Consider the following 25,945-nt stretch of genomic DNA (forward strand, 5'->3'; position numbering starts at 1 on the left):
CCTGATGTTCTATTATTGTACAGGACTGTAAAGCTCTTTCTTTTAAAGTTATGTGTTAACAAATCTCTAGATTTTCAGAGGCCTTCCCTAAGTATCAAAAAAATAAATGTTCATTTGTTGTATTTTAAACGCTGATCCCTAACTAGTGAACAAATAGAAATGTGGGGGTTGGTCAGCATAGTGCCACAAAATGAGTTACCAGATCTGGCTAGGTCTGGAATAGAGAAGAGCCAACATCAATAGTTGTTTGCCAAAATTGCAACACAACAAATAAGCAGACAAAAATCTAGTTTACTGTCTGCGGAGATTATGTCTACTTATGTTTCTGGGCTAAATGACAAACACATCTTTACATAAATGCTGATGATGAGAAATGATAAAAAGCCTCTTGTAGTTTCTGACAGGTCTTCACTTTTTAATTCCAAGAGCATAAAAAGACTGTAAAGTAAAGTCCCACACAAGAACCTCCTTCCTTCAGCCAAAACAATGAAGACGAGATGTGGAAGATCTTGGAGTGACCTAGCCAGTCTCCAGACCTCAGGCCTGTAAAAAATAAAGTTTCGAGTTTCCAGGCGGCAGCCAAGAAACCTAAAGGATTTAGAGACATCTTTCCCCATCTCACAATGCTGTGATTGCAGCCATTCTCCAGCTTTCTGTGAATGGTACTCTTGCCCGTTAATCTGTAGTCTTTGATCAATGGTCTTTGAAAAGTGTTTGTTGATCAATGGTCATGACAATTTGCATATTAATAATCAAGGAACTGACCTCACAGCCCATTGTTCATTTAGTGGCCTCGTTTGAGTCATTGTGTAAAGGTACTGTTTATATGGCTGGACAAACCTGCAGTCAGCTGTGACTGAAGAAGTCACTTGAATGAGTGATGAAACGTTTCTCCCACTGAAAACGTTACGTCCAGATGAACAGAATCAACTTTTTCGGATTACTTTCTTGAAACAGTTGGTGTCGATTTTATTGTCACTTTGCTAAGTCTTTAAATAAGTGTCGATTGGATTCACTCTCCCAAACATCCACAAACTAGCAAATATTATCTTTGCGGTTCACAGCCACCTCACAGCCTCCTGGACATTGAGCTCAGGGCAGCTGACCAATATAGGAAAACACACAGATACGTGTCCCTCCCACAGGACACTGAGAGTTTTGCTCTGCACTGAAGTCAGCCAGTGTTCAGTCAGAGTTTGGTCATGTCTGGACTGTTGGGTGTTCGCCTGCTGCTGCTGTGGGGCTGCGCCTGCCTCTGGCTGAGCAGCTCAGCCTCAGGAGCTCTGGTCATCTCCAGGCACGATGAAGCCATACAGGTAACGTCAAACACTTTTGTGATATGAAACTGAAATAACTTTGTGGCATGATTTTGACAGCGCTGACTTCAGAAAGTAGTTCTATGATTTTTTTTTTTTTAACCCAAAACCCTTAAACACCAACTGTGTCTGAGTTTTTTGTAAGCTTTTTCTTAAAACTTACTTCGTGTAATCTCCGTAATATCCTGTGTGTGTATTTCAGGAAAGAAGAGGAGCTGCCAGATCACTGCAGGTACTTGGAAAACTATTCACACATAGTCTCTTTGTATTAGTGAAAACATCTCATTAGTTTTTAATCACTGCTAAAATTCAGTTTCTGATACTGCGTCATAACAGCTCAACTTCAACATAACACAGATCACACTATTTTTAAAGATATATCTGCTGGTAAACCAATAACTACATAAACATGCAGTGGAAATTAAGAGCTTAGTGCAGCCTTATTATTTTTTAATGTGAATCCATCGCCCTTTGTTCTTACAGAAAAGAAGTACAAATGAAGTAATGGTAAGAAATGTATCCATTCATATTCCTGGTGATGATAATGGTGATGAGAGATAATAGTTTTAATTCAGATTAAAAAATCTGATTCATAGAGAGAAACCCATTTTTATCTTCCTACATTTCCTTCTGTCTCTGTCTCAGGTGGAGGTGCACAGTGTGACAGTGGACTGCACTGTGACCTCTCGTTTTGCCCACACTGTCATGACCTCCAAGGCGTTCAACAAAGCAAACTCGTCACAGGAAATCTTTTTTGAAGTGGAGCTGCCCAAGACTGCTTTCATCACAAACTTCAGCATGTTAGTCTGTTTCCTCTCTAATCATTCTGACAGTTTTTATAGGCCAGTCCTTCATTTCACAACTGTGCTCCAAAGCTGAATTTCTCACTATCTTGGTGTCAATTTATGTGCTTTAACATCCCTCATGTCTATCTCCATCTTTCACATCCACAGGGAAATTGAGGGTCAGGTGTATGTTGGAGAGGTGAAGGAGAAGGAGAAAGCTAAGAAACAGTACGAGAAGGCTGTTTCCTCTGGACAGACTGCTGGACTCGTCAAGTGAGTCGTCCAAATGAACAAGAAACACAGATCGTGTAAATTCACTGGAGAAGCTGTCAGATATCTCTGCGACATTTTTGTTGTTGTTATTTCCAGGGCTTCTGGAAGAAAGATGGAGAAGTTTTCAGTCTCTGTCAATATTGCAGCTGAAAGCAACGTGACCTTTGTCCTGACATATGAGGAGCTCCTTCAGAGGAAACTGGGCCGATATGAGCTTTTGACCAGAGTCAAACCCAAAACACTGGTTCAGGACTTTCAGGTGAATCCATGTTTGATTAGATTCCCTACTTAGGGTGTCCCAAAAAATGTATTCTTTGTATCTGGCTGTAGTGCTTTCAGTGGGAGAAACGTTTTGTTATTGTGCAAAGATACATTTTGATGATTGACAAAACATTTCTCCCACTGAAAGCACTACAGCCAGATACTGTTTATAAGGTTGGACAAACATGCAGTCAGCTGAGACTGATGAAGTGACTTGGATGAGTGACAAAATGTTTCTTGCACTGAAAACAGTTACATCCACATGAACAGAGTCCACAAATCAACTTTTTGGGATTTCCTTACCTGGATGATTGAGCATGCATCAAGACATTTTAACCCCCATAGGGTGATTTCCTGATTTACATTAGAAATGATCTCTTGTCTCCATGTTTGCCTTTGTGGAAACAGATTGTGACAAACATCTATGAGCCTCAGGGCATTTCTTATGTTGACGCCCATGCAACCTTCCTCTCGAATGAGCTGCTCCCTCTGGTGGAGAAAACTGTCACAGACAGAAAGGTACCTTCATACAATTGATGATCATCTATAATAAACTTTCCAAATACTGCACCCCACTTTATTGCATGGTTGAATCTCAGTTGGGATCATAATTGTGTATGTATTATTCCCTTTTCAGGCACACATCTCCTTCTCACCAACCATGGAGCAGCAGAGGAAGTGTCCAGGTTGTGATGGAACACTTATTGATGGAGATTTTATTGTCAGCTATGATGTGAAGCGAGAGAAGAACCTTGGGGACATACAGGTCAGTGAAAGCTTCAAGTACTGAATAAGATCAAATTGAAAAAGTGATTTATTACACCATTGTTTTAAAATTCATTACTTTTTGGAATCTGTCTCTTCTTCAGATTGTAAATGGATACTTTGTGCACTTCTTTGCTCCTGAATTACCCAAACTCCCAAAGAATGTGGTCTTTGTAATTGATATAAGTGGATCAATGAGTGGAAGAAAGATGGAGCAGGTAAGAAGTTGTTCTGACCCCTGATGTGCTTCTAATATGTCAAAGTTCACGTGGACACACGTCATCCTCTGACTCTTTGTAGACAAGAGAAGCTATGCTGGCCATTCTTCAACAAGTCCATGAAGACGACCACTTTGCCATCATCCTGTTTGATTCTGTTATTGAAACCTGGAAGGATTCACTTACCAAAGCAACAAAGGAAAACATAACTGAAGCCATGGATTACATCAGAAGAATGAGTAGCAGAGGAAGTAAGAAATACAAAAACCAAGCAAACAAAACAAAAAAACAAACACCTAACAGCACAAAAACATTAATAGTTTATGCATTTTAAAACATGAATTGTGTTTTTCTTTTAGCAACCAATATTAATGATGCAGTGTTGACTGCTGTAAACATGCTGGTCAAAGACAGACAGATGGAGAGGCTACCAGATAGAAGTGCTGATATGATTATATTACTGACTGATGGAATGCCAAATGAGGGTAAGTATGTAGAGTGCAAACATACCGTAGGCTAGATTATGTTTGTTCAGCATTTAACATTTAACATTACATTGCATTTAGCATTTTTTTCTTTATGTTTTGCATGCATGCATTTGTAGGAGAGAGCAACACTGGCAAGATCCAGGAGAATATGCGTACAGCTATTGGGGGAAACATGTCTCTGTACTGCCTTGGATTTGGAAATGATGTGGATTATTCCTTCCTGGATGTGATGAGCAAACAAAACAAAGGCCTGGCCCGCAGAATCTTTGAAGCTTCAGATGCTGCTGCTCAGCTCCAGGTGCGAGTTCCTCTTCCACACTAATCTGTGTAGCTCCCTTATTTAGAAACCTTTAGATAATAACTTCTTCCACAGTGTAACCTCGTGTGCTTTATCCAAGCATACTTTCTGCTAAATCACCTGCAAATTATAATTAGAATAAATGCAGCCTGTTTGTAGCTTTGGAAACCAGAATCACTGAGTTGGAGTCCCAGCTCCAGACCCTTGAAAATCCTGCAGCTAGCCAGAGCCCTGTAGTCCATGTGGGCTTAGCCATCGTTAACTGCCTCCCCGGGCGGTTTGTACAGAGTAGCCAATAAATCAGGCCAGCTGGGTAACAGTAAGCAGGAAGTCCATATTGTCCCATTCACCAAACAACCATAGTGTGAATTATTTTGCCTCACGTGGTGAGGAAAATATTCTCGTTATTGGCAACTGTTTTGAGATGCGTGAAACTAGAGACACCAGCGACCATTGTCTTCCAGTTAGAGTCGGGTGGACTGATCCAAATATTGATAATATTGATAACAACACTAACAGTGTTATCAGAGTGATATTTGAATTTGTTTCTTCATTAAAAGGTTGAGTGTGTTGCATCTGAAAACAAACAGATCTACGCAAACACCTCTCCTCTCCTGCAGCGCACTTTGCCCTACCCCCCTCTCTCCTTAGTTGTCCCATTCAGATAATATATACAGCCCACAACAGCCCACAACAACACAGACAGTTTGAATTCATTTGAAAGCCTGACTCTTAGCCAACACAATGCAGAGCCGCTACCTAAACTCTCACAGAGGTTGATTATCTGATAGATTGTCACTGGATATGACTCTGAATACTCTGGCTCCCCTGCAGTGTTGGGCAAGTTACTTTCAAAAAGTAAATAGTTATAGTTACTAGTTATTTCTTCAAAAAGTAATTGAGTTAGTAACTGAGTTGCAATATTATAGAAGTAACTAATTACTGGGAAAAGTAACTATTGTGTAAATAAAAAAAAAAGTCTAACCCCCTTGGGGCGAGAGTATAATTGCTGTTATTTTACCTCTACAGTTCACCTTTAAAAACTACAGTATTTATCTTGCCTTGTTTGGTGTCATTCTTTTCAGCACAAATTATTTGTGCCACTCCAAAAAATAATCATATCCACTATAAGATAAAGGAGCACTTCACAAGCCTGATACATCAATGCATGACAGCAGGAGATGTATCACTCCACCTGGAGACTACACTAAACACTAAACACTAACTACACGACACACTAACTACACACTCCAGACACGCTAAACATCACAAATCTCTCACATCTCAAAGCTCTCTCTCTCTCTTTCGTTCTCTCACCGCCTTCACTCCTAAAACATCCCCCTCTCCCTAAAGAACCAAATGCTATGTGACCATACCAGTTTTTTTATTGGTCGACATGGTACATTTTTCCACCAATAGGTGGGGGGGGGGGGGGGGGAATCATAAGCAGAGAGTGCTTGCAAGCGCTGTCCTTAGACAGTAAACGCAACGATAGTATTCTGGAGAAAACACCACATATATTTTATTTTATCATGACTTTTATGAATTTTTTTAATCCTGGCTCTGGTTTTACTTGGCCTATCAACACAATTTATATAGCATTATATAAGATGCTATATGGTATATAGCATCTTGTTTCTATGTGATCTTAAATTGGTCATGTGATTGATGTGAGACATGAGCGAGACAGATAAATATGAAGGCATGCCGGCTCAGACGTCGCCCGGAGGAACCAGGGCACCCTGACGAAAAGTGGGCTACTGGAACAAGAAGGCATCGGTGGGCAAGAGACGAAAACAGGGCGTTGTTGGAATGCTACTACGCAAGTAACCCCGGCGGAAGGGGCTACATGAATAGGATGAGGGACCTATGGATTCTTCGATACCCAACATCCACAATGACGGCGAAACAACTAGTAGCTCAGTGTTCCAACATTCGAAAGAAGGGACTGCTCTCACAGCTAGAGATTGACGAGGTACAACACAAATGCTACGGCAAGGAGGAGTCAGGACGCCAGGTCAGGGGGGAGATATCATCACCCCCACCCGAGATTGGGTACATAGCCCCAAGTGCGATAGGAGAAGGATTGTTGAGTGCGAGAGGAACTGACCTGAAAAATAGGATCATGGCCAAGCTTGAAACCTGGATCCCCCGTAGCCGGTTACCAAGATTACGTGAAGTACCCTCAGAAGGTCTGCTAGATGATGTTAATGCAGCACTACGGACAATACCTACAACCACGATTACCGACACTAACAAGCTGATCTACAATACGGCAGCAGTGATCAGTGAGATGCTTGGCTACAAGTTGAACAGCCACAAGGGGCAGTACTCTCCATGGAGAAGGAGGCTAGAGGGCAAGATCAAAGTAGCACGGAGGGAGGTTAGCCAACTAACGGAGTTGCAGAAAGGTGCGACAAAGAAGGTGCATAAGAAATACAGCAAGCTGTCCATACCTGAGGCCTTGGAAACTGCCAAGCAAAGACTCACAGCCTTGGCCAGCCGCTTGAGGAGGTACACCAGAGAGATAGAAGGCAGGAGAATAAACCAGCTGTTCTCCACAGAACCAGCAAAGGTGTACTCTCAGTGGCAAGGGAACAATAATAATAAGAGAACAGCACCACCAAGGCTGGAGACTAGGGCTGAACGATATATCGCATTTGCGATAATATCGCGACATGATCAAGTGCAATTTTCTAACCGCAAAGGCTGCGATTATACTCTGGACATGTCCAAATTCATGGGCTGCATCCTCCTGAGGCCGCATTTGTAGACCGATTACGTCACAGCGACGCGCCGAAGGCTGTCCAAATTACTACCATATCCCAGAATTCATAGCGCGGCCCAGCCAAACTCCAGTTTCCAGCAATGGCGGCCGCTACTAAGTTTTAAAATTACTCATACTAATCTTTCAGGGTCACAAAATAAACTTTTAACATATTTTCAGGCGAGAAAGTAGTTGTGTAAACATCAAATATCTGCTCGGTTTATCAAGATATCCCATATTTGCAAAAGTGCTTCGACGTTTTCAGAGGCGTCTGCTACCCACCAGCTCGACAGCTAGCCGGGAGCTCGAGGGTTACTGATGCGGCCGAGAACGGCACAACTCCCGGCACATCATTTTCAGATCACCGCGGAGTTTCGCTGCTCGGGTTAAACGTAATATATAAGTCACTTAGACAACCTAAAAATGTTATTGTTGGGCTTTTTTCAGTGTTTTGTTTGTTCGTGAGTAAATCGGTTTGGCTGAGATTAAAGTTATTAGATTAGATAAAATAAAACTTTATTAATCCCCCGGGTGGGTTCCTCCTTGGTTTTCACACAGCTGACTAAACGTCAAACAGAAAACTTATTAAACAGAAGTATGAGACAGTCGAGAATTTACACCAGTGTCTGGTTATATTTTAGATAGCAAGAAGCAGACGGCCGAGTTTATTAAACTCCACCGAGACAGCGGTGACGCTAATCAGAAGGCTAGACCGTCCAATTTCACGCCTTTAAATTTGAAAGGCGTGTTTGTGTGTGTGTTTATACAATTGCTATTATGTTTGCACTTTATGTGTAATGTTACTGACTGCAGAGATCAGTAAGATGTGTGTATTTTTTATTTATTAGTTTTATTTATTTAATATTATTTTTTAATTGAATGACTGTAGTAGTTCACAGATGTCGAAAAACTGAGTGTGGTAAAGCCACTGATTTTTTTTATGTATATTTCTGCAATCTGCACATTGTACTGACTTTCATTTTAATGTTTACACCAGGGTTCCTTGTCAGCACTTTATGCTCAGATGTTTGTAAGCTAAAAATTAACTATTGTGTATGTTCAAATATACTGTTGTGATTGAAGAAGTTAAATAAAAATGTCAGTCATCAATTCATGCATCACCTCATGTCATCATAACAGAGGTCTGTCTTCCAGGAAAGAACAGTTTAAAATTAATGTAATATAGTATTGGCCATACTATATGATGTATTGCTTGTCTTTGTTTAATAATACAGAAGACAAAGACCTTAAAAAATAATCGCATATCGCATCGCAATCGCAATATTGGGGCAAAAAATCGCAATTAGATTATTTTCCATAATCGTTCAGCCCTACTGGAGACGGAGCAATACTGGAAGAGCATATGGGAGAAGGACACAACCCATAACGGCAATGCTCAGTGGCTAGTGGATCTGAGGGCAGACCACAGCGACCTCCCTGAACAGGGTCCAGTAACCATCACAGTGGCAGATATCCAAGAAAGGGTCTCCAGTATGAAGAGTTGGACAGCACCAGGGCCCGACATGGTTCACGCCTATTGGCTAAAGAAGCTGACTGCACTCCACGAGCGTCTGGCAGCACAAATGAACCAGCTGCTAGTTAACGAGAGACATCCGGAATGGCTAACCGAAGGTCGGATGGTCCTGATCCCCAAGGACCCCAAGAAGGGACCGGTCCCCTCCAACTACCGACCAATAACCTGCCTCAGTACTACATGGAAGCTCCTGTCAGGCATCATATCGGCTAAGATGAACAGGCACATGGGTCAATACATGAGCGGGACACAGAAAGGAATTGGCAAGAATACCAGAGGCGCAAAACACCAGCTACTGGTAGACAGAACAGTCAGCCGAGACTGCAAGACCAGACTGACCAACCTGTGCACTGCCTGGATTGATTACAAGAAGGCCTATGACTCAATGCCCCACAGCTGGATACTGGAATGCCTAGAATTGTACAAGATCAATGGGGCCCTAAGAGCCTTCATCAGGAACTCAATGGGGATGTGGCGTACAACACTAGAGGCCAACTCCAAGCCCATAGCACAAGTCACCATCAAGTGCGGGATCTACCAAGGAGATGCTCTGTCCCCACTGCTGTTCTGCATAGGCCTGAACCCCCTCAGTGAGATCATTAACAAGACTGGCTACGGATACCGACTACGGAACGGAGCAGTTGTCAGCCACCTCCTGTACATGGATGACATCAAGCTGTATGCCAAGAGTGAACGAGACATCGATTCACTGATCCACACTACCAGGCTATACAGCAATGACATTGGAATGTCGTTCGGACTGGAGAAGTGTAGTCGGATGGTAACAAAGAGAGGGAAGGTAGTCAGAACTGAGGGGATTGAACTACCAGAAGGCAACATTGCAGACATAGAGGACAGTTACAAGTACCTGGGGATCCCGCAGGCGAATGGGAAACATGAAGAGGCCGCTAGAAAAGCTGCAACCACCAAGTACCTGCAGAGGGTCAGGCAAGTCCTGAGGAGTCAGCTGAATGGTAAGAACAAGATCCGGGCCATCAACACGTACGCCCTGCCCGTGATCAGGTACCCTGCTGGGGTAATAGGCTGGCCAAAGGAGGAGATAGAAGCCACTGACATAAAGACAAGAAAGCTCCTTACCATGCATGGAGGGTTTCACCCCAAGTCCAGCACCCTGAGGCTGTACGCTAAGCGGAAGGAAGGGGGCCGGGGACTGGTGAGTGTCAGCACCACAGTCCAGGATGAGACAACGAACATCCAAGAATACATTGGGAAGATGGCCCCAACTGACCGAGTGCTCAGTGAATACCTCAGGCAGCAGAAACCCAAGAAAGAGGAGGGAGACGAGGAACCATCATGGAAGGACAGGCCCCTGCACGGTATGTACCACCGGCAGATAGAGGAGGTGGCTGATATCCAGAAATCCTACCAGTGGCTGGACAAAGTTGGACTGAAAGACAGCACAGAGGCACTAATCATGGCAGCACAAGAACAAGCTCTGAGTACAAGATCCATGGAGGCTGGGGTCTATCACACCAGGCAAGACCCCAAGTGCAGGCTGTGTAAAGATGCCCCAGAGACAATCCAGCACATAACAGCAGGGTGCAAGATGCTAGCAGGCAAGGCATACATGGAACGCCATAACCAAGTGGCCGGCATAGTGTACAGGAACATCTGTGCCGAGTATAACCTGGAAGTCCCGAGGTCAAAATGGGAGATGCCCCCAAGGGTGGTGGAGAATGACCGAGCTAAGATCCTGTGGGACTTCCAGATACAGACGGACAAAATGGTGGTGGCTAACCAACCGGACATAGTGGTGGTAGACAAACAGAAGAAGACGGCCGTAGTGATCGATGTAGCGGTTCCGAATGACAGCAATATCAGGAAGAAGGAACACGAGAAGCTGGAGAAATACCAAGGGCTCAGAGAAGAATTCGAGAGGATGTGGAGGGTGAAGGTAACGGTGGTCCCCGTGGTAATCGGAGCACTAGGTGCGGTGACTCCCAAGCTAGGCGAGTGGCTCCAGCAGATCCCGGGAATAACATCGGAGATCTCTGTCCAGAAGAGCGCAGTCCTGGGAACAGCTAAGATACTGCGCAGGACCCTCAAGCTCCCAGGCCTCTGGTAGAGGACCCGAGCTTGAAGGATAAACCGCCCGCAGGGGCGTGCTGGGTGTTGGTTTATATATATATATATATATATATATATATATATATATATATATATATATATATATATATATATATATATATCTTTCAGCTTAACGAGTAAACCGTCAGCTCGTTCAAACACACGTTAAAGTCCGTTTGGCTCGACACCACCGAACAGAGGCAGCAATATAACATAGCTAACATTAACAGTGTAGTGAATCCTGCTTGTGCCGTGATATTCAGGACCGCAAACTGAGCAGCATTCACTGACTTTCAGCTTGTTGTGTTTGTGGATATATGACTGACTTTAATTATCCACAAAATCGTCAGATTCTCTGTAAGATTAAGGTCAACTATCGAACGGCGTATAAAGTATAGGCTTTAAAACAAAGTAAACGCTAAAAGTACAAACATCGCTAATGTCACATAACTTTGCCGGCATGTGGCCAACAGTAATGTTTTAATGTTCTTCATTATTAAACATTTGCACATAAATAAGTGACATAATATTCAGAACTAACTTTTGAAAGCTGTAGATAACAGCAATGTTATGTTTGTCCATACTGCCTCCTGTTGCTGCCGTTACGGAGAGTTTCAGCAGGTGTCGCTGTGGTTCTCTCTAGATGTTATGTGTACTTCCTAAAAACGAGTGTACGGACGTTCATGTTGGCTGATAATAAACGCCTGGCATACAGTTACAGCGGACTGGTTATTATAAGCAAAACCTACATGGTGTCAGAAGTGGGATATATTAGAAAGCCTGCACAGTCCAAGAAGAAAAGCGGAGCCGGTAAGGACGACGAAAAAAGCAATCACCGCACAACATGGCGGACGGATTCCGGCGCCCAGATCCTCTCATCTTTGACGGCAACGTCGCTGAAAACTGGTGTAAGTTCGAGCGCGAATATGACATCTTTATGGCCGCTGCCCACAGTGACAAAAATGCTAAGACTAAGGCCTATATACTCCTCAATCTGGCGGGACCAGAGGCCATTGAAAGAGAGCGATCATTCACGTATGCCCCCGCAGTCATATCAGCTGAAGGCATAGTAGAAGTCGCCGCGGAATCGAGGGAAGACCCCGCATGCCTAAAGAGAAAGTTCAGGGAAATCTGCAACCCAGAGACCAATGTCATAATGGAGAGGCATAACTTTAACAAAAGACAACAGAAACCCGATGAAACCATTGAAGCATACGTGAGCACGTTAAAGAACATGGCCAGAACCTGCAGCTTTGGTGCACTACAAGACGAGTTAATCAGAGACAGATTAGTATGTGGTATAACCAGTGACAGCGTCAGACGTTCCCTTCTTAAAGAGACGGAACTCACTCTTGCCAAGGCGGTGCGTATATGCCAAATAAGCGAGCTCACAGATCAACATAGCAAAGCCCTCTCTACACCAAAGTAGAGATGGCACGATACCACTTTTTTATGTCCGATACCGATACCGATATCATAAATTTGGATATCTGCCGATACCGATATGAATCCGATATAGTGTTTTTTAATCAACAAAACTGTTTTTTTTTTTAAATATCTTGCTGCATTTTGTATAAGTTCATACTCAAGTTTAAAACAACTACACTAAAGCTATTCTGTTATACCCCTATGCAAAAAAAAAAAAATTTCATAGTTCAGCAATACTGATCAATCTAATAAACTTAAACCTACACCATCCTCCCTATTCTGGTATTTTAAAGAGTACTTAGCGTAAATAGTAAGCAACCTAACTAATAGGGTTCCAACTCCCAGCAACAACAAAAATAAATAAAAAATAGGGAACCACCCCTCACGCTCCACCTCATGATGCTTAATCAACGTAATCAACCTTAATTTGATGCAGTGTGAAAAAAAATGCACAGAAATAAATTATTTTTCAAGAAATATTAAATAGATTCAACATCTTTCTTCAACAAAATTGCAGACTGCACAGATGGTACCTTCCCAAAGTAAAAAGTACTATAGCTTACTAGGGTATATATATTAGACTTAATAGTCACTATATACAGTAATTGACTTCTATTCATTTTACATCAAATTAAAACTTTGGGTGTAAGATTCGGATAATTATTTATTAAAAGCTCGACATTTTAAATGAGAATAAGAAAGAAAAGTATGTCTTTGTGCCCCCTTTTCCCTGTTAATGCCCTATCGGCCCCCCTGGCTAAACTTTGCTAGATCCGCCCCTGCACAGTTACCAGCCGTCAGCTACGTAGAAAAAGATCCTGGGTAGAAAGTAATAATAAATAAATTCTAACAACAGCTGATCAAGCTTAAATGTGCTGCTGTTGTTCAGCCGCTGGTTTCCTCTTTCTGGTGCAAAGTGGGCCAAAAACAAACCAGAGACACGGACTCGCGACAGAAAAGCCGATCAGCTGATCATTAAGCAGTTTCATGATTGAAGTAGCAGCCAGAAGAGGCAGTCGCTTGTTAAGCTTAACGCAGGAATGCTTTACAAACATTCAGAGATGGACTTACACACTTGCTTTACTTCTCTCGGGATAACTTTGTCGGAGATGAAATGCCGGGTTGCTAGCGAAGCTCCACATGCTATCCAGACCACCTCTCTCGGGATAACTTTGTCGGAGATGAAATGCCGGGTTGCTAGCGAAGCTCCACATGCTATCCAGACCACCGACAGGTCCCGCATGCCACAGCCGCTCTATCACGTGATGCATACTGCTCCGACGTGCTAACGTTCTGAGGTGAGTTACGGCGTGTTGCAAGTTTTGTGAGGTGCTTTCGTGATATTTAATGGATCGGATTACATTTTTTATTTTTCTCCGATATCCGATCCAGTAATTTAGGTCAGTATCGGACCGATACCGATACGTAATATCGGATCGGTCCATCTCTACACCAAAGCATATTACATCTGCTAGTGTGGACACTGTACAGATTAAACATGGCAAGTTCAAAAGGAAAATAAATAAACCTCTAACGAACATTCAAAATTGCAGAAACTGTGGTGGTTCGCATCCAGCCAAAAGGGAGCAATGTCCTGCTTTCGGACAACAGTGTCACGTCTGCAAAAAATACAATCATTACAAAAAACAATGCAGATCAGCAAAACCACATCACAGAGGCAAACAAGTGAACCAAATTTCAGAGGATGCTGACCCAGACAGTGATGAGACATTTTGCATTGAGCACCTAACAATGGAGGGTGAGAACAATCACAACAAAGAAGGATACTGCACAGTCAAAGTTTCTGATAAGGCCCTCAAACTAAAAGTAGACACTGGGGCAAAATGTAACGTAATCTCACTAGACACTTACAGAAAGATCGGCAACAACGAAACCCTACTCAAGTCACAAAAACAGGTAAATCTTGTTGCTTTCGGAGGCACGAAGATCAAGACCACAGGCACAGTTACTCTCAAGTGTAAGCTAGCTGGACAGTTATATGACCTGCAATTCCAAGTTGTAAAACACGATGTGCAACCCATCATCGGATTAAAGGACAGCGTGCGAATGAAACTGGTTAGTTTCAGCAAGGAAGTCTACCAGGTTGACACAGATCAGGATGAGACACTGGCGCAGAAAGTGTTTCATGAATACACAGACCTGTTTAAAGATGAAGTCAGTAACTTACCTATAACTTACTCAATGAAACTCACTCCAAACATGTCACCTGTCGTCAACCCTCCAAGACGCGTTCCTGTTCCTATGCAGAAAAGAGTTAAAGAGGAACTTCAAAGAATGCAGGCCCTGGGAGTAATTGAACCAGTGGAGGAGCCCACGGAATGGGTATCTAACATGGTCGCAACACACAAAAAGAATACAGATGATGTTCGTATCTGCATTGATCCAAGGGATCTGAACAAGGCACTAATGCGACCTCACCATCCCATGCGAACTGTGGAGGAAGTAGCTGCTCAGATGTCGGGAGCAACCATCTTCTCAGTTCTGGATGCAAAGAGCTCCTTCTGGCAAATCAAACTAGATCCTGCCTCATCTCTTCTCACTACGTTTGCAACACCTTTCGGCAGATTCAAATTCCTGAGGATGCCCTTTGGCATCAACACCGCTTCTGAAGTCTTCCAGAGAGCCATGGAACAAATATTCATGGGATATCCATGCGCAGTGATAGTGGATGACATCATAGTGGGAGGCAAAGGAATAGAGGAGCATGACAAAAATTTAAAAAAGGTTCTGGAGCGAGCCAGACAAGTAAAACTCAAACTGAATCAGAAAAAGTGCAAGTTCAGACTTAAAGAAGTGAGCTACGTGGGACACATATTCACTGACGAAGGACTAAAAGCAGATCCAACTAAAATCTCCGCGATCAATGAAATGCCACCACCAGAGGACAAGACGTCTCTCCAACGTTTCCTGGGAATGATCAACTACCTGGGCAAGTTCATCCCAAACTTAAGTGAACTGTCGGCACCACTTCGTCAGTTGCTTCACAAGGATGTGGTGTGGAGCTGGACTCAACATCAGCAGGATGCTTTCAACAAACTTAAAGCATGCCTCACTAGCCCACCAGTACTTCAATACTATGACATGCACAAGCCAGTGACTCTCACATGTGACGCTTCCCAGCATGGTCTGGGGGCTGCATGCCTTCAGGACGACAAACCTGTGGCATATGCATCAAGAACTTTAACTCCAACGGAGAGATGGTACGCTCAGATAGAGAAGGAGTTACTAGCTGTAGTGTTCGCATGTTACAGGTTTTACGACTACATCTACGGAAAGCCAGTGGTGATTGAAACTGACCATCAGCCTTTGGTCACAATCCAAAACAAACCTTTCCACACAGTCCCGGCACGGCTACAGCGCATGATGCTACGATTACAAAAGTTCAACTTGACTCTGGTGTACAAGAAAGGCAAACACCTTTACATCGCAGACACACTCTCTCGCACACCAACGCTGGATGAGCAACCTCTAAAGGAAGAGGGGCGCGACTTTGAGGTAATGTCACTTCAGCTCATCTCACCAAAACGCCTACAAGAGCTCACCGAACACACCTCGAAGGACGCTACCCTACAGACACTTGCTCGCTACATCCAGCAGGGGTGGCCAAAACAAGCAAGTAGTGTGCCTATAGAAATAAAACCATTCTTCAGCTACCACGATGAACTAATCATCGACAACAATGTCATTATGAAAGGCAACAGAGCCATCGTTCCAGCATCACTACATGAAACCTATCTGCAGGAACTACACAAGGGACATCCAGGCATGGAGTCTACAAAAAGGAGAGCAAGGGACAGCGTATTCTGGCTGACAATAAACTCTGACATTGAGAACAAAGTCAAATCATGCAGCATTTGCAACAGTCTAAAGCCTCACCAACAAAAACAACCCCTGAAACTACACCAAATTCCTGATCTTCCCTGGTCCATCACAGCCACAGACTTATTCGAATGGGACAATCGCCACTACCTTGTGCTCGTGGATTCATATTCTGGATGGTTTGAAATAGATAAACTTGAAAACCTAACATCGGCCTCAGTCATTAACAAACTCAAACACCACTTCTCAGTACATGGGATACCACAGAAACTGTACTCAGACAATGGCACCCAGTTTATCAGCCAGACCTTTCGTGAGTTTGCCACACACTGGGAGTTCATACACGTCACAAGCAGCCCTGAGTTCCCTCAGTCAAATGGACTCAGTGAAAGAGCTGTCCGGAGTGCTAAAAGACTCCTTGAAACATCAAAAAGAGATGGAACTGATTTCTATTTGAACCTGTTACATCTACGCAACACGCCACGAGACAACATTCTTGGCTCACCAGCACAGAGGCTGCTATCAAGACGAACGCGGTCAACCCTTCCTGTGTGCAAAAAACTGCTAACACCAACAGCAAAAGTGACAACCACTATCAAAACTCAACTCACAAAAAAGCGTAAAACTCAAAAACAGCACTACGACAAGTCCAGCAAGCTGCTCAGTCCATTAACACCAAACGAGGTGGTGAGACTACAAACACAGAGAGGACATGACAAGATTGGAGTTGTAAGTAGAGTGTGTGCTGAACCTCGCTCATATGTCGTTGAGTCGGGTGGAAAAGAATACAGGCGCAACAGACAACATCTTCTGCCTGTGAGCGAGCCTCAACCCGAAAAGCTCGCTACAACACAAGATGAACTGGACTCATCTCGACGAGCGGATGAAACTGAACCTAATGAAACACAAACCAACAAACATGAAACAGTTCAACTCAACCCACCACAACATGGCACAAAACAGTCAGAACAGGTGATAACACCTACAAAATGCCAAGTACGCTCTGATGACAACTTGTACCGAACCAGATCTGGTAGAGTGTCTAAACCGAATAGTAAATACGTGGATTAAAAGCACACCGGTGCTGTATTTTCTGTTTTGAAATGTGTTTTATCTCGTGTTATGTTGTTGCATATTTGTCGCAGTTATGACAATGATTACTGTGAATTTCATTTGATATTTGAAGCCTCATTTTGTTGTGTAATCCATAACCTGATAAGTTCTTCCATCACGGTGGTGTTGTTTGATTTGGGTTTGCCTGAAAAGTGCAAAATTAAGAAGAAGAAAAAAAAACTGAAAAGAGGGATGTAGATAACAGCAATGTTATGTTTGTCCATACTGCCTCCTGTTGCTGCCGTTACGGAGAGTTCCAGCAGGTGTCGCTGTGGTTCTCTCTAGATGTTATGTGTACTTCCTAAAAACGAGTGTACGGACGTTCATGTTGGCTGATAATAAACGCCTGGCATACAGTTACAGCGGACTGGTTATTATAAGCAAAACCTACAAAAGCTTACTCTTTGGCCGCCCCGCTTCCACTTCTTTGAAGTGTCTCCCAGTCCCAGTGCACTTGTTAGCATGTTTTGGTTCGTGCAACTGGTCTGTCGGGTTATTGTCTCCCCAGAAACATTTCCGTTGTGTCTTGTGTGCTTTTGCAGGTGTTTTTCTTTTTGCAGTGTTTTTCTTTTTGCAGCATTTTTCTTTTTGCAGCATTTTTCTTTTTGCAGCGATTTTCTTTTTGCAGCGATTTTCTTTTTGCAGCATTTTTCTTTTTGCAGCATTTTTCTTTTTGCATCGTTTTTCTTTTTGCAGCATTTTTCTTTTTGCAGCATTTTTCTTTTTGCATCGTTTTTCTTTTTGCAGCATTTTTCTTTTTGCAAGTGTTTTTCTTTTTGCAAGTGTTTTTCTTTTTGCAGCATTTTTCTTTTTGCAGCGTTTTTCTTTTTGCAGCATTTTTCTTTTTGCAAGTGTTTTTCTTTTTGCAAGTGTTTTTCTTTTTGCAGCATTTTTCTTTTTGCAAGTGTTTTTCTTTTTGCAGCGTTTTTCTTTTTGCAGCATTTTTCTTTTTGCAGCGTTTTTCTTTTTGCAGCATTTTTCTTTTTGCAAGTGTTTTTCTTTTTGCAAGTGTTTTTCTTTTTGCAGCATTTTTCTTTTGGCAGCATTTTTCTTTTTGCAAGTGTTTTCTGAAGTTGCAGTCCATTTGGCCTCTCAGGGCCACCATAGCTTCAGCCTTCTTCTGTGTGTTGAAAAATAGTAAGGCGTCTGCACTGCATTTTCTTCTTAGTAACAGTAACGACATTGTAATGACAGAAATAGTAATTAGTTAGATTACTAATTGCTGAAAAAAGTAACACCATTACTTGCCATCACCAGTGTGTGAATGTGTGTGTGAATGGGTGGATGACTGGATATGTAAAGCGCTTTGGGGTCCTTAGGGACTAGTAAAGCGCTATATAAATACAGGCCATTTACCATTTTAATGGCATTATTACCATCACTGCTCCCTGGGGCAGTCCTAGCCTGTTTGGTGCTCTGGGCAAACACTCCCTCTGCCACCCCCTGACACACACACACACACACACACACACACACACACACACACACACACACACACACACACACACACACACACACACACACACACACACAAAACATATTAAGGATTATACATTAACATATCTTATTGTGAAAACTGATGATGGAAACGTACTGAAATTAACAAGATAAATATTTTATATAGTGAGAGAGAGAGAGACTATGCAAATGGCTAACAAGCAGTCATTATAATTCGTCATGCATTGAGAATAGCAGACAAATCAACATTACAGCTCTTCCAATTAATGGCTAATTAATATTGTGCTGAAAACAGTCCAAAAGAGTCAATAAACCACATCAGTGTCTACTGTCTGCCTACTGCTTACGATCATAGCCAAGTGGCTAAGAAAGGTAAACAGAAGTTGTCCCAATCCCTACTAATGAATGCTATCTTGTTTCAGGATACATGTCATACATAATACCTGCTATTATCCAAAGACACATCTGCTTGCCTGTATCTTTTGCTCGTTTCTCTCTTCTTTTCTCTTTTTTTTCTAAGCTGAGGACCTGATGGCTTTGAACTTTTCTTTTCCATCTTCCATCAGTAATTTTGCACTCCAGTATCAACACCCAACCCTACAACATAAACTTGGACAAACTACCGAAATGCGTTGACAGAGACATGCCAGCGATTTTGAGTCATTCTGCGCTCCAGATGGATTAATTGCGTTAAAAATTTTAAATGTGTTAATCGTGATGAGGGCGTTAACGTTGACAGCCCTGATTTGTTTGGTTTTCAATTTAGTTTTATTTTGCAAGCTGGTTTTAGGTGCCGCATTAGCCAGCCAGAGAGTACTCTGCCATTCCACCCCTCTCCTCCCTGTGCAGCAAGGAGCAGGCACCTCATAAATGGAGGGCACCCTTACTCCTCGCAAATAGACATGTGCCTATGCAATCTCCAAAATGTGCTGGCATGATGTCAAGGCAGGATGGGTGCAAGCAACTTTTTTTTGCAGATGCCATGATGCCGTCCCAACCACGATACCGCCCTGGTCAACAGCCCAAGTCACCCAAATCAAAACCTGCCACTGACTGCTTCCCTGAAAATAGCCTCAAATCAGAAGTACCTCACACCCTATTATAACTCACAAATGCATACCTTACTCAAGAGGAGAAGAACATGGTTTCTCACTAATTAGAAGTTCTTCATTGAGCCTGGAAAAAGAGTTTTTTGCTCTTAAAAGATGCGATTAGAGTATGCTTTAGGTGTCAAATGTACTGCAGTGTAACCGTTTTAAATAAATTCTATCTAATAGACTCTAATTTGTTCATGTAAATGGGGAATCCTCTTCACAAAGATTCGTTATGGAGTTCCGCAGGGTTCTGTGCTCGGACCATTTCTGTTTATATTATACATGGTTCCCTTAGGCAGTAAAACAAGAAGGCATAGTGTACATTTCATTTTCATTTCTATGCAGATGATATCCAGCTTTATCTATCAGTGAAGCCAGATAATACACACTAATTACTTCGGCTGCAGAAAAAAAAACCCCTAAAGCCATAGTTGTTTTTAACCAAGATATGTCCTTAAATGTGCATAATCAACAAATATGCAGGACTGTTTTCTTGCATCTTCGCAATATCTCTGAAATTACAAACATCCTGTTTCAGAATGATGTTGAAAAACTAGTTCATGCATTTCTAACTTCTAAAAAAACTCACTAAAAGCCTTCAGTTGATCCAAAATGGTGCAGTGAGAGTACTGACTAAAAGCCAGTAAGTATTTCTCCCATACTGGCTTTTCTTTATTGGCTTCCTGTTACATCCCAAATCAAATTCAATCTTCATATACAAGGTGTTAAATACTCAGATCCCACCTTCTCTTAAAGACCACCAAAACAAAGTAATGTAGCACCTGAACAGAGCACTTCGTTCTCTTACTTGTGGTTCCCAGGTTATTTAAAAGAAGAGTGGGAGGCAAACCCTTCAGTTTTCAGGGCCCTCTTCTGTGGGTTTGATTTCAGGAGCCAGCCAGACATTGTCATGATTTCTTAGATTTTCATTTAAAGCACTGCAGTTATGCCATATTCCTATGAATTACATGGCGTCACTATTTCATGCTGAGTTTACGATAGAAAATTGGAACATGCAAATGTGATAAAGTGTGTGTATTTATTTCAGGGTTTCTACGATGAAGTGGCCAGCCCTCTACTTTTAGAGGTGGACATGCACTATCCTGACAATGCAGTGGATTCTCTGACCACCAGCCACTTTAGCTACTTGTTTAATGGCACAGAGATTGTTGTGGCTGGTCATTTAATGGACAACGACCTTGACAACTTCCTGGTGGAAGTGGTTGGACAGGGGGTGAGGAAAAAAAGAAAAACACAAAAAATGGCAGAAACATTGAGACATTGAGTAGACATAGCCTATATTTATTTGTTTTACTCTGGTTCATATGGATTTTATCTTTTGTTTCTCCTGAAGCTCGAAGAAGACTTCAGAGTCCAGGGTCAAGTGAGTGCCGCAGACTGGGATGTTTTTTACCCAGACGAGGAGTACATCTTTGGAGATTTTACCGAGCGGTTGTGGGCCTACCTCACTATCCAGCAGTTACTGGACAAGAGGTCAGTTTAAATCAGTTCAGTTTGGCTGCTAAGGCACATTGTTCTCATAAGAAATATGGTATGATATATAGTCTTTGATGACACTTGTTCTTTTACCAGGACGCTCATTTTAATCATTTGATGTTCTTTTATAGATTTCCCTGTAGTAATACATATATTTTCCTTCTGGCAGCAAGAGCGGTACACCAGATGAGAAAGCCAACACAACAGCCAAGGCCCTGGATATGTCCCTGCAGTACAGCTTTGTCACCCCTCTCACATCCATGGTTGTTACCAAGCCCGAAACCGAAGACTCGACAAGCAGCCCTCTTATTGCTGACAAGCTGACTGAAGGTACCTGGAGAAAACAGAGTTTAAAAATGTAAAACACTGGACTGGCTTTTCTTAAAGAGACAAAAACTATATTGACTGATGAATCGGAGAGGTGTGTGTGTGTGTGTGCGTGTGCGTGTGTGGTTGTGTGTGTGTGGTTGTGTGTGTTTGTCAAGTGTCACTTTGAAATGGCTGCAGTCAAGCTTTACCACAAAAGCAAAGCATGGCTGCAGCTCATTCATGAAGAGAACTGGTGACTGAGTTTACATTTTCCACATATTATTCCTCTTTAGTGAAGTATAAAAGCAGAAGCTGGAGCTCCAGTTTAAAACTGTTATCTGTCTGTTTTTTCTCACAGAGCAAAGACAGCAGGCTGAAAAAATGAGTAAGTGATTGTTTTTGTAACGATAAATCACAAAAAAGATTTATGGGACAAAGTCAATTTGTTGTATTCGTGTTGATTTGAATTTTATTCTCCCTGTTCAAAGCATATAATTATATACCTGCGCAGTCGTATCCACGGCATTACCAGCCAGCACCCACATATTTTGGTAAGTACATCATATACAGTTCAGATAGGATAGATTGTGCTCCAGCCATGATGTCTTACTTTGCTGATATTTACAGATCTGCATTAAGAGGCACAGTTAACTAGATAAAATGCCATGGCATCTTTCACAAACATAGGACTTGGTGACTGCTCCACTTTAAATTTGGTGCCACTTTAAATTATTGCTAATTATTATTTCAAGTCCTTCTGCACTAACTGGTCCAAAGATGTGTGGAAATGCTCTTCATTGCTCTCAGATAATGACTAATTTTGGCTTCATCTAAATTTTAGCTTTGTTGGCATGTTTTCAATAGTATGCCAGAAAGATGCCATTTCTTTGAATGAAAAGACATGTTTAGACTCTGGTTAAAATGGATAGATGCAGATGAAACATTAAGGAGAGCAATCTTTTTGGCTCTGAGTAAGGAAAGGCTCACTTGTAGTCCTTTCTTAATATGCTGCTTTTGAATTCCTTTTTATTCTAATGGGGACAGTTTACAAAATGAACCCCATGTTTATAAATTAGTCAGGAAATAGATCACTGAAACCGTGTGCCATTTCCCAAAGATATTGATAAATATAATTTTTTTTTTGAAACCCTGACAAGCCTCCCCCTGCTGGCCATAAGAATGACAGCAGATTTAAGACATCTCCATATTTGCTTCTCTTTTTGGATCCAGAAACTATCTCCATCTTTAATATAGAGCCTGTGATGGACAGATTTTCTTTGAAAACAGTATCAGTGTTTCAAAACACTGACAACAACACTTAAGATTATGTAGCTGGAACTAAAATGAAGTATATGGACGTGGTTCCACCCATGAGTGTGGACTTTTCATGGGTGGAACGTCATGACCTTCATGTTGCTTGTGTGTTTTTCTGCAATATGTATTTATTCCTGTCACACTATTCTGGGGCCCCTGCAGTGGATGGAGATCCTCACTTCATGATAGAGCTACCAGACCGAGGTGATGCTTTGTGTTTCAACATCAACGACAAACCAGGAACCATTTTCAACCTGGTCAGAGACTCAAATTCAGGTCAGCCCCGTGTACACAGCTGTCTTAAGACTTAGGAAATGCAGTCTTAGTGTCGTCGTTGTTTTTCTTCATGTATAATTTTATAGATCGAAAACTTGTACTGATATTTTTTTCCTCAGTTCATACATGAGTTATGCAATATGTGCCAGAAAGTCCCGATATCATGTGACTGACTGGATCCCACTGTCTCCAGGTATTTTGGTGAATGGTGAGATTATTGGAGACAAGAAAACGCCCCCTGATGGGAAAATAAACACCTATTTTTGGCGTTTTGGCATTGTCCACCAGACCCTTGGGGTCAGGCTAGAGGTGAGCACTGAGGACATCTCGCTGTTCCAGGATGGCAAATGGGTCAAACTGCTTTGGTCTGACGCAGCCTCCATTAAAGGATCCAAGTGAGTGATTACATTGTTAAAGTCACAGCAAAAAAAAAAAAAAAAAGGTCTACATAGTTTCTCCATCATCCAGGGAGTCTTACGAGTATGCCACATGACAGGTGAGGCAAGGTCTCACAGTGGTTTCTCTCAAAAGGTCTGGTGGTAATGATCCACTGCTTTTTTTCACACTTTGGCTCATGTGATTTTCTGCATGATTAATCATGAGCCAATGATCACCTCCTAAGGCACAACCCTCACTGTGGTTTAAATACCTGGGACTCTCCACCTTTTGGTTTTTGAATCAAAGACGTTTCTTAGATGTGAGATGAAACATTTCCATGAAACTGAAAGAAGTCAGACTGCCTTCTTTTCAAGCTCTTATGATTGATTTTTATTCTTTCTCCTACAGTGTGGATCTTCTTGTGACCAAGGATCGCAGCCTAACTGTAACACTAAGAGATTCAGTTAAGTTTGTGATTTTGCTTCACAAAGTGTGGAAGAAGCACCCATACCACCGGGACTACTTGGGTTTCTACACCCTGGACAGTCACCTCCTGTCCCCTGGTGTTCATGGCCTGCTAGGTACAACATGACACATTTCTTCTCTAAATTTGTGGTTTATCACTGATGATTTTGAAGATGTTTCCATGTTCTATGTTAATGCAATTATTAATAAATAATATTTAACAACAATATAGGACCACTAATCTCTTGCATCAGTAAAACAAATACAGCAAAACTCAAATTATTTAGGTATAATTTACAATTACCAGTGTTGGAAAGGGTCCAAATTCAAATATTTTTATAATTTAAATGGTTTACCATCCTCCAGGTCAGTTCTATCATGGGATTAACTATGAGGTGGCACACTTGCATCCAGGAAAAGTCCCAGAGAAACCAGATGCCACCATGTATGTGAAAGGACAGGAGCTCAATGTAACCAGGTACACTAAAGACTTCAGTCTGGAAGTGTTTGCATGCAAAATGAATTTTAAATGTGTTGTTGCTGTGTTTGTGCTCTCGCAGTGTGAATCTTCTAAATGAAACATCTCTCTCTGTCAACAGAGGCTGGCAGAGGGATTTCAGGAACGATGTGAAGAACGGGGAAAATGTTCCGTGCTGGTTCATTCACAATAATGGGACTGGCCTCATTGACGGACATGTGAGAGACTACATTGTTTCCGGCCTTTTTAAATCTGTTTAAGAAGAGGCCACACGGCCGTACCAGCTGCTGAAATCATCAAAATGCAATTCTTTTAAATAAATATTCAAATCCGCAGGCACTTACAGCACCAATAACCAGCAACCAACACAAGACAGCTTTCATTCATAGTGCTGCATACATAATAATCTCAACAGTGTCAAGTACTTGGAGACTGTCTCAGTGTTTCCTTGTATTAAAATATGTGCAAAACAGTCATTAAAGATGTGCTCAAGATTGGTCAATATGTGTCCCTTTTTCATGGTTTCAAACACTGTTCGTGTTTCCTCCTATTTACTGGAAAATGTATTTAACTTAGACACTTTCAAAACAGGGCTGGACAATTAATTTTCCCAACGGGGTACATGAGAAACTGGGACTGTTGTTGAGGGCAGCACCAATAAGATGAAATCAGTTCTCTTTATAACTGTAATCTCAGCTACTGGTAAGAGTAGGAGCTATAACTGGGCAATGAAAATGTGAAACAGGCATCGTAAACATGCCAACATTTTATTACTATCTAATCAATATTTCCCAAAACAATGCTGATGCATGATGTTAAAAACGAAAATGTAAAAATCTAGTGTGTTTTGGGCTTGAACGAGCACATCGAAACAAACCAAAAGAGCACCAAGAGGGCCAAAAAACAAAACGAGTCCAAAACAACAACAACAAAAAACCCAACAACAACAACAACAACAACAACAGAAACACACTGGAACCCAAGAAAACAGAGTCCAAAACAGAACGGTTCAGGGGGCCGGCCCGGGGGCCAACAGCACAGGAGCCCGAACAGTTCAGGGGGCCGACCGTGCGGACGGCGACGGCGGGGCAGGTCCGGAGGCCGGCCGCAACAACAACAATGTCTAGCCAACGGCCTGGAAGGTGGCCGGACAGGGCGAGGACGTGCAGGCTGGACAGGGCGAGGCAGGACCAGGCGAGGCAGGACCAGGCAAAGCTGAAGCTGTAGCTGAGGCTGGACCAGGCGAAGCTAAAGCTGTAGCTGTAGCTGAGGCTGTGGGAGGCGACGGCGTGAGCCGCAGGTGGTGGCGCTGCAGGCGACAGCGTGGGAGCCGCAGGTGATGGCACTGCAGCGGAGGCAGGTTGCTGGACGGGCCCCTCGGACCCTCCAGCGGAGACGAACAAAGGCTGGTGCAGCTCTCCAGAACCCCCAGCAGGAACAGAAGGCTGGACAGGCCCCTCGGACCCTCCAGCAGAGGCAGAAGGCTGGGCGGGCCCCTCGGA

At 42.5% G+C, this 25,945-nt stretch overlaps 1 protein-coding gene across 1 annotated transcript; it reads left to right on the forward strand.

The window, feature by feature from the left end:
- The first annotated feature begins 1,150 nt into the window (after positions 1 to 1,150).
- LOC113022833 (inter-alpha-trypsin inhibitor heavy chain H3-like) lies at positions 1,151 to 24,945 on the forward strand. Its single transcript, XM_026168695.1, has 22 exons — positions 1,151 to 1,316; positions 1,519 to 1,548; positions 1,800 to 1,823; positions 1,962 to 2,116; positions 2,270 to 2,374; positions 2,471 to 2,633; positions 3,044 to 3,154; positions 3,273 to 3,401; positions 3,505 to 3,618; positions 3,701 to 3,869; positions 3,978 to 4,103; positions 4,223 to 4,404; positions 20,775 to 20,960; positions 21,081 to 21,220; positions 21,393 to 21,553; positions 21,891 to 21,917; positions 22,021 to 22,083; positions 23,009 to 23,122; positions 23,316 to 23,517; positions 23,909 to 24,081; positions 24,332 to 24,443; positions 24,565 to 24,945. Exons 1-22 carry the CDS (start codon positions 1,203 to 1,205, stop codon positions 24,701 to 24,703), a joined length of 2,739 nt encoding a protein of 912 aa, XP_026024480.1. The 5' UTR covers positions 1,151 to 1,202; the 3' UTR covers positions 24,704 to 24,945.
- Positions 24,946 to 25,945: the final 1,000 nt, after the last annotated feature.

This window comes from Astatotilapia calliptera, chromosome 5, assembly GCF_900246225.1.
Source record: "Astatotilapia calliptera chromosome 5, fAstCal1.2, whole genome shotgun sequence".
In the NCBI taxonomy this organism is placed as follows: Eukaryota; Metazoa; Chordata; class Actinopteri; order Cichliformes; family Cichlidae; genus Astatotilapia; species Astatotilapia calliptera.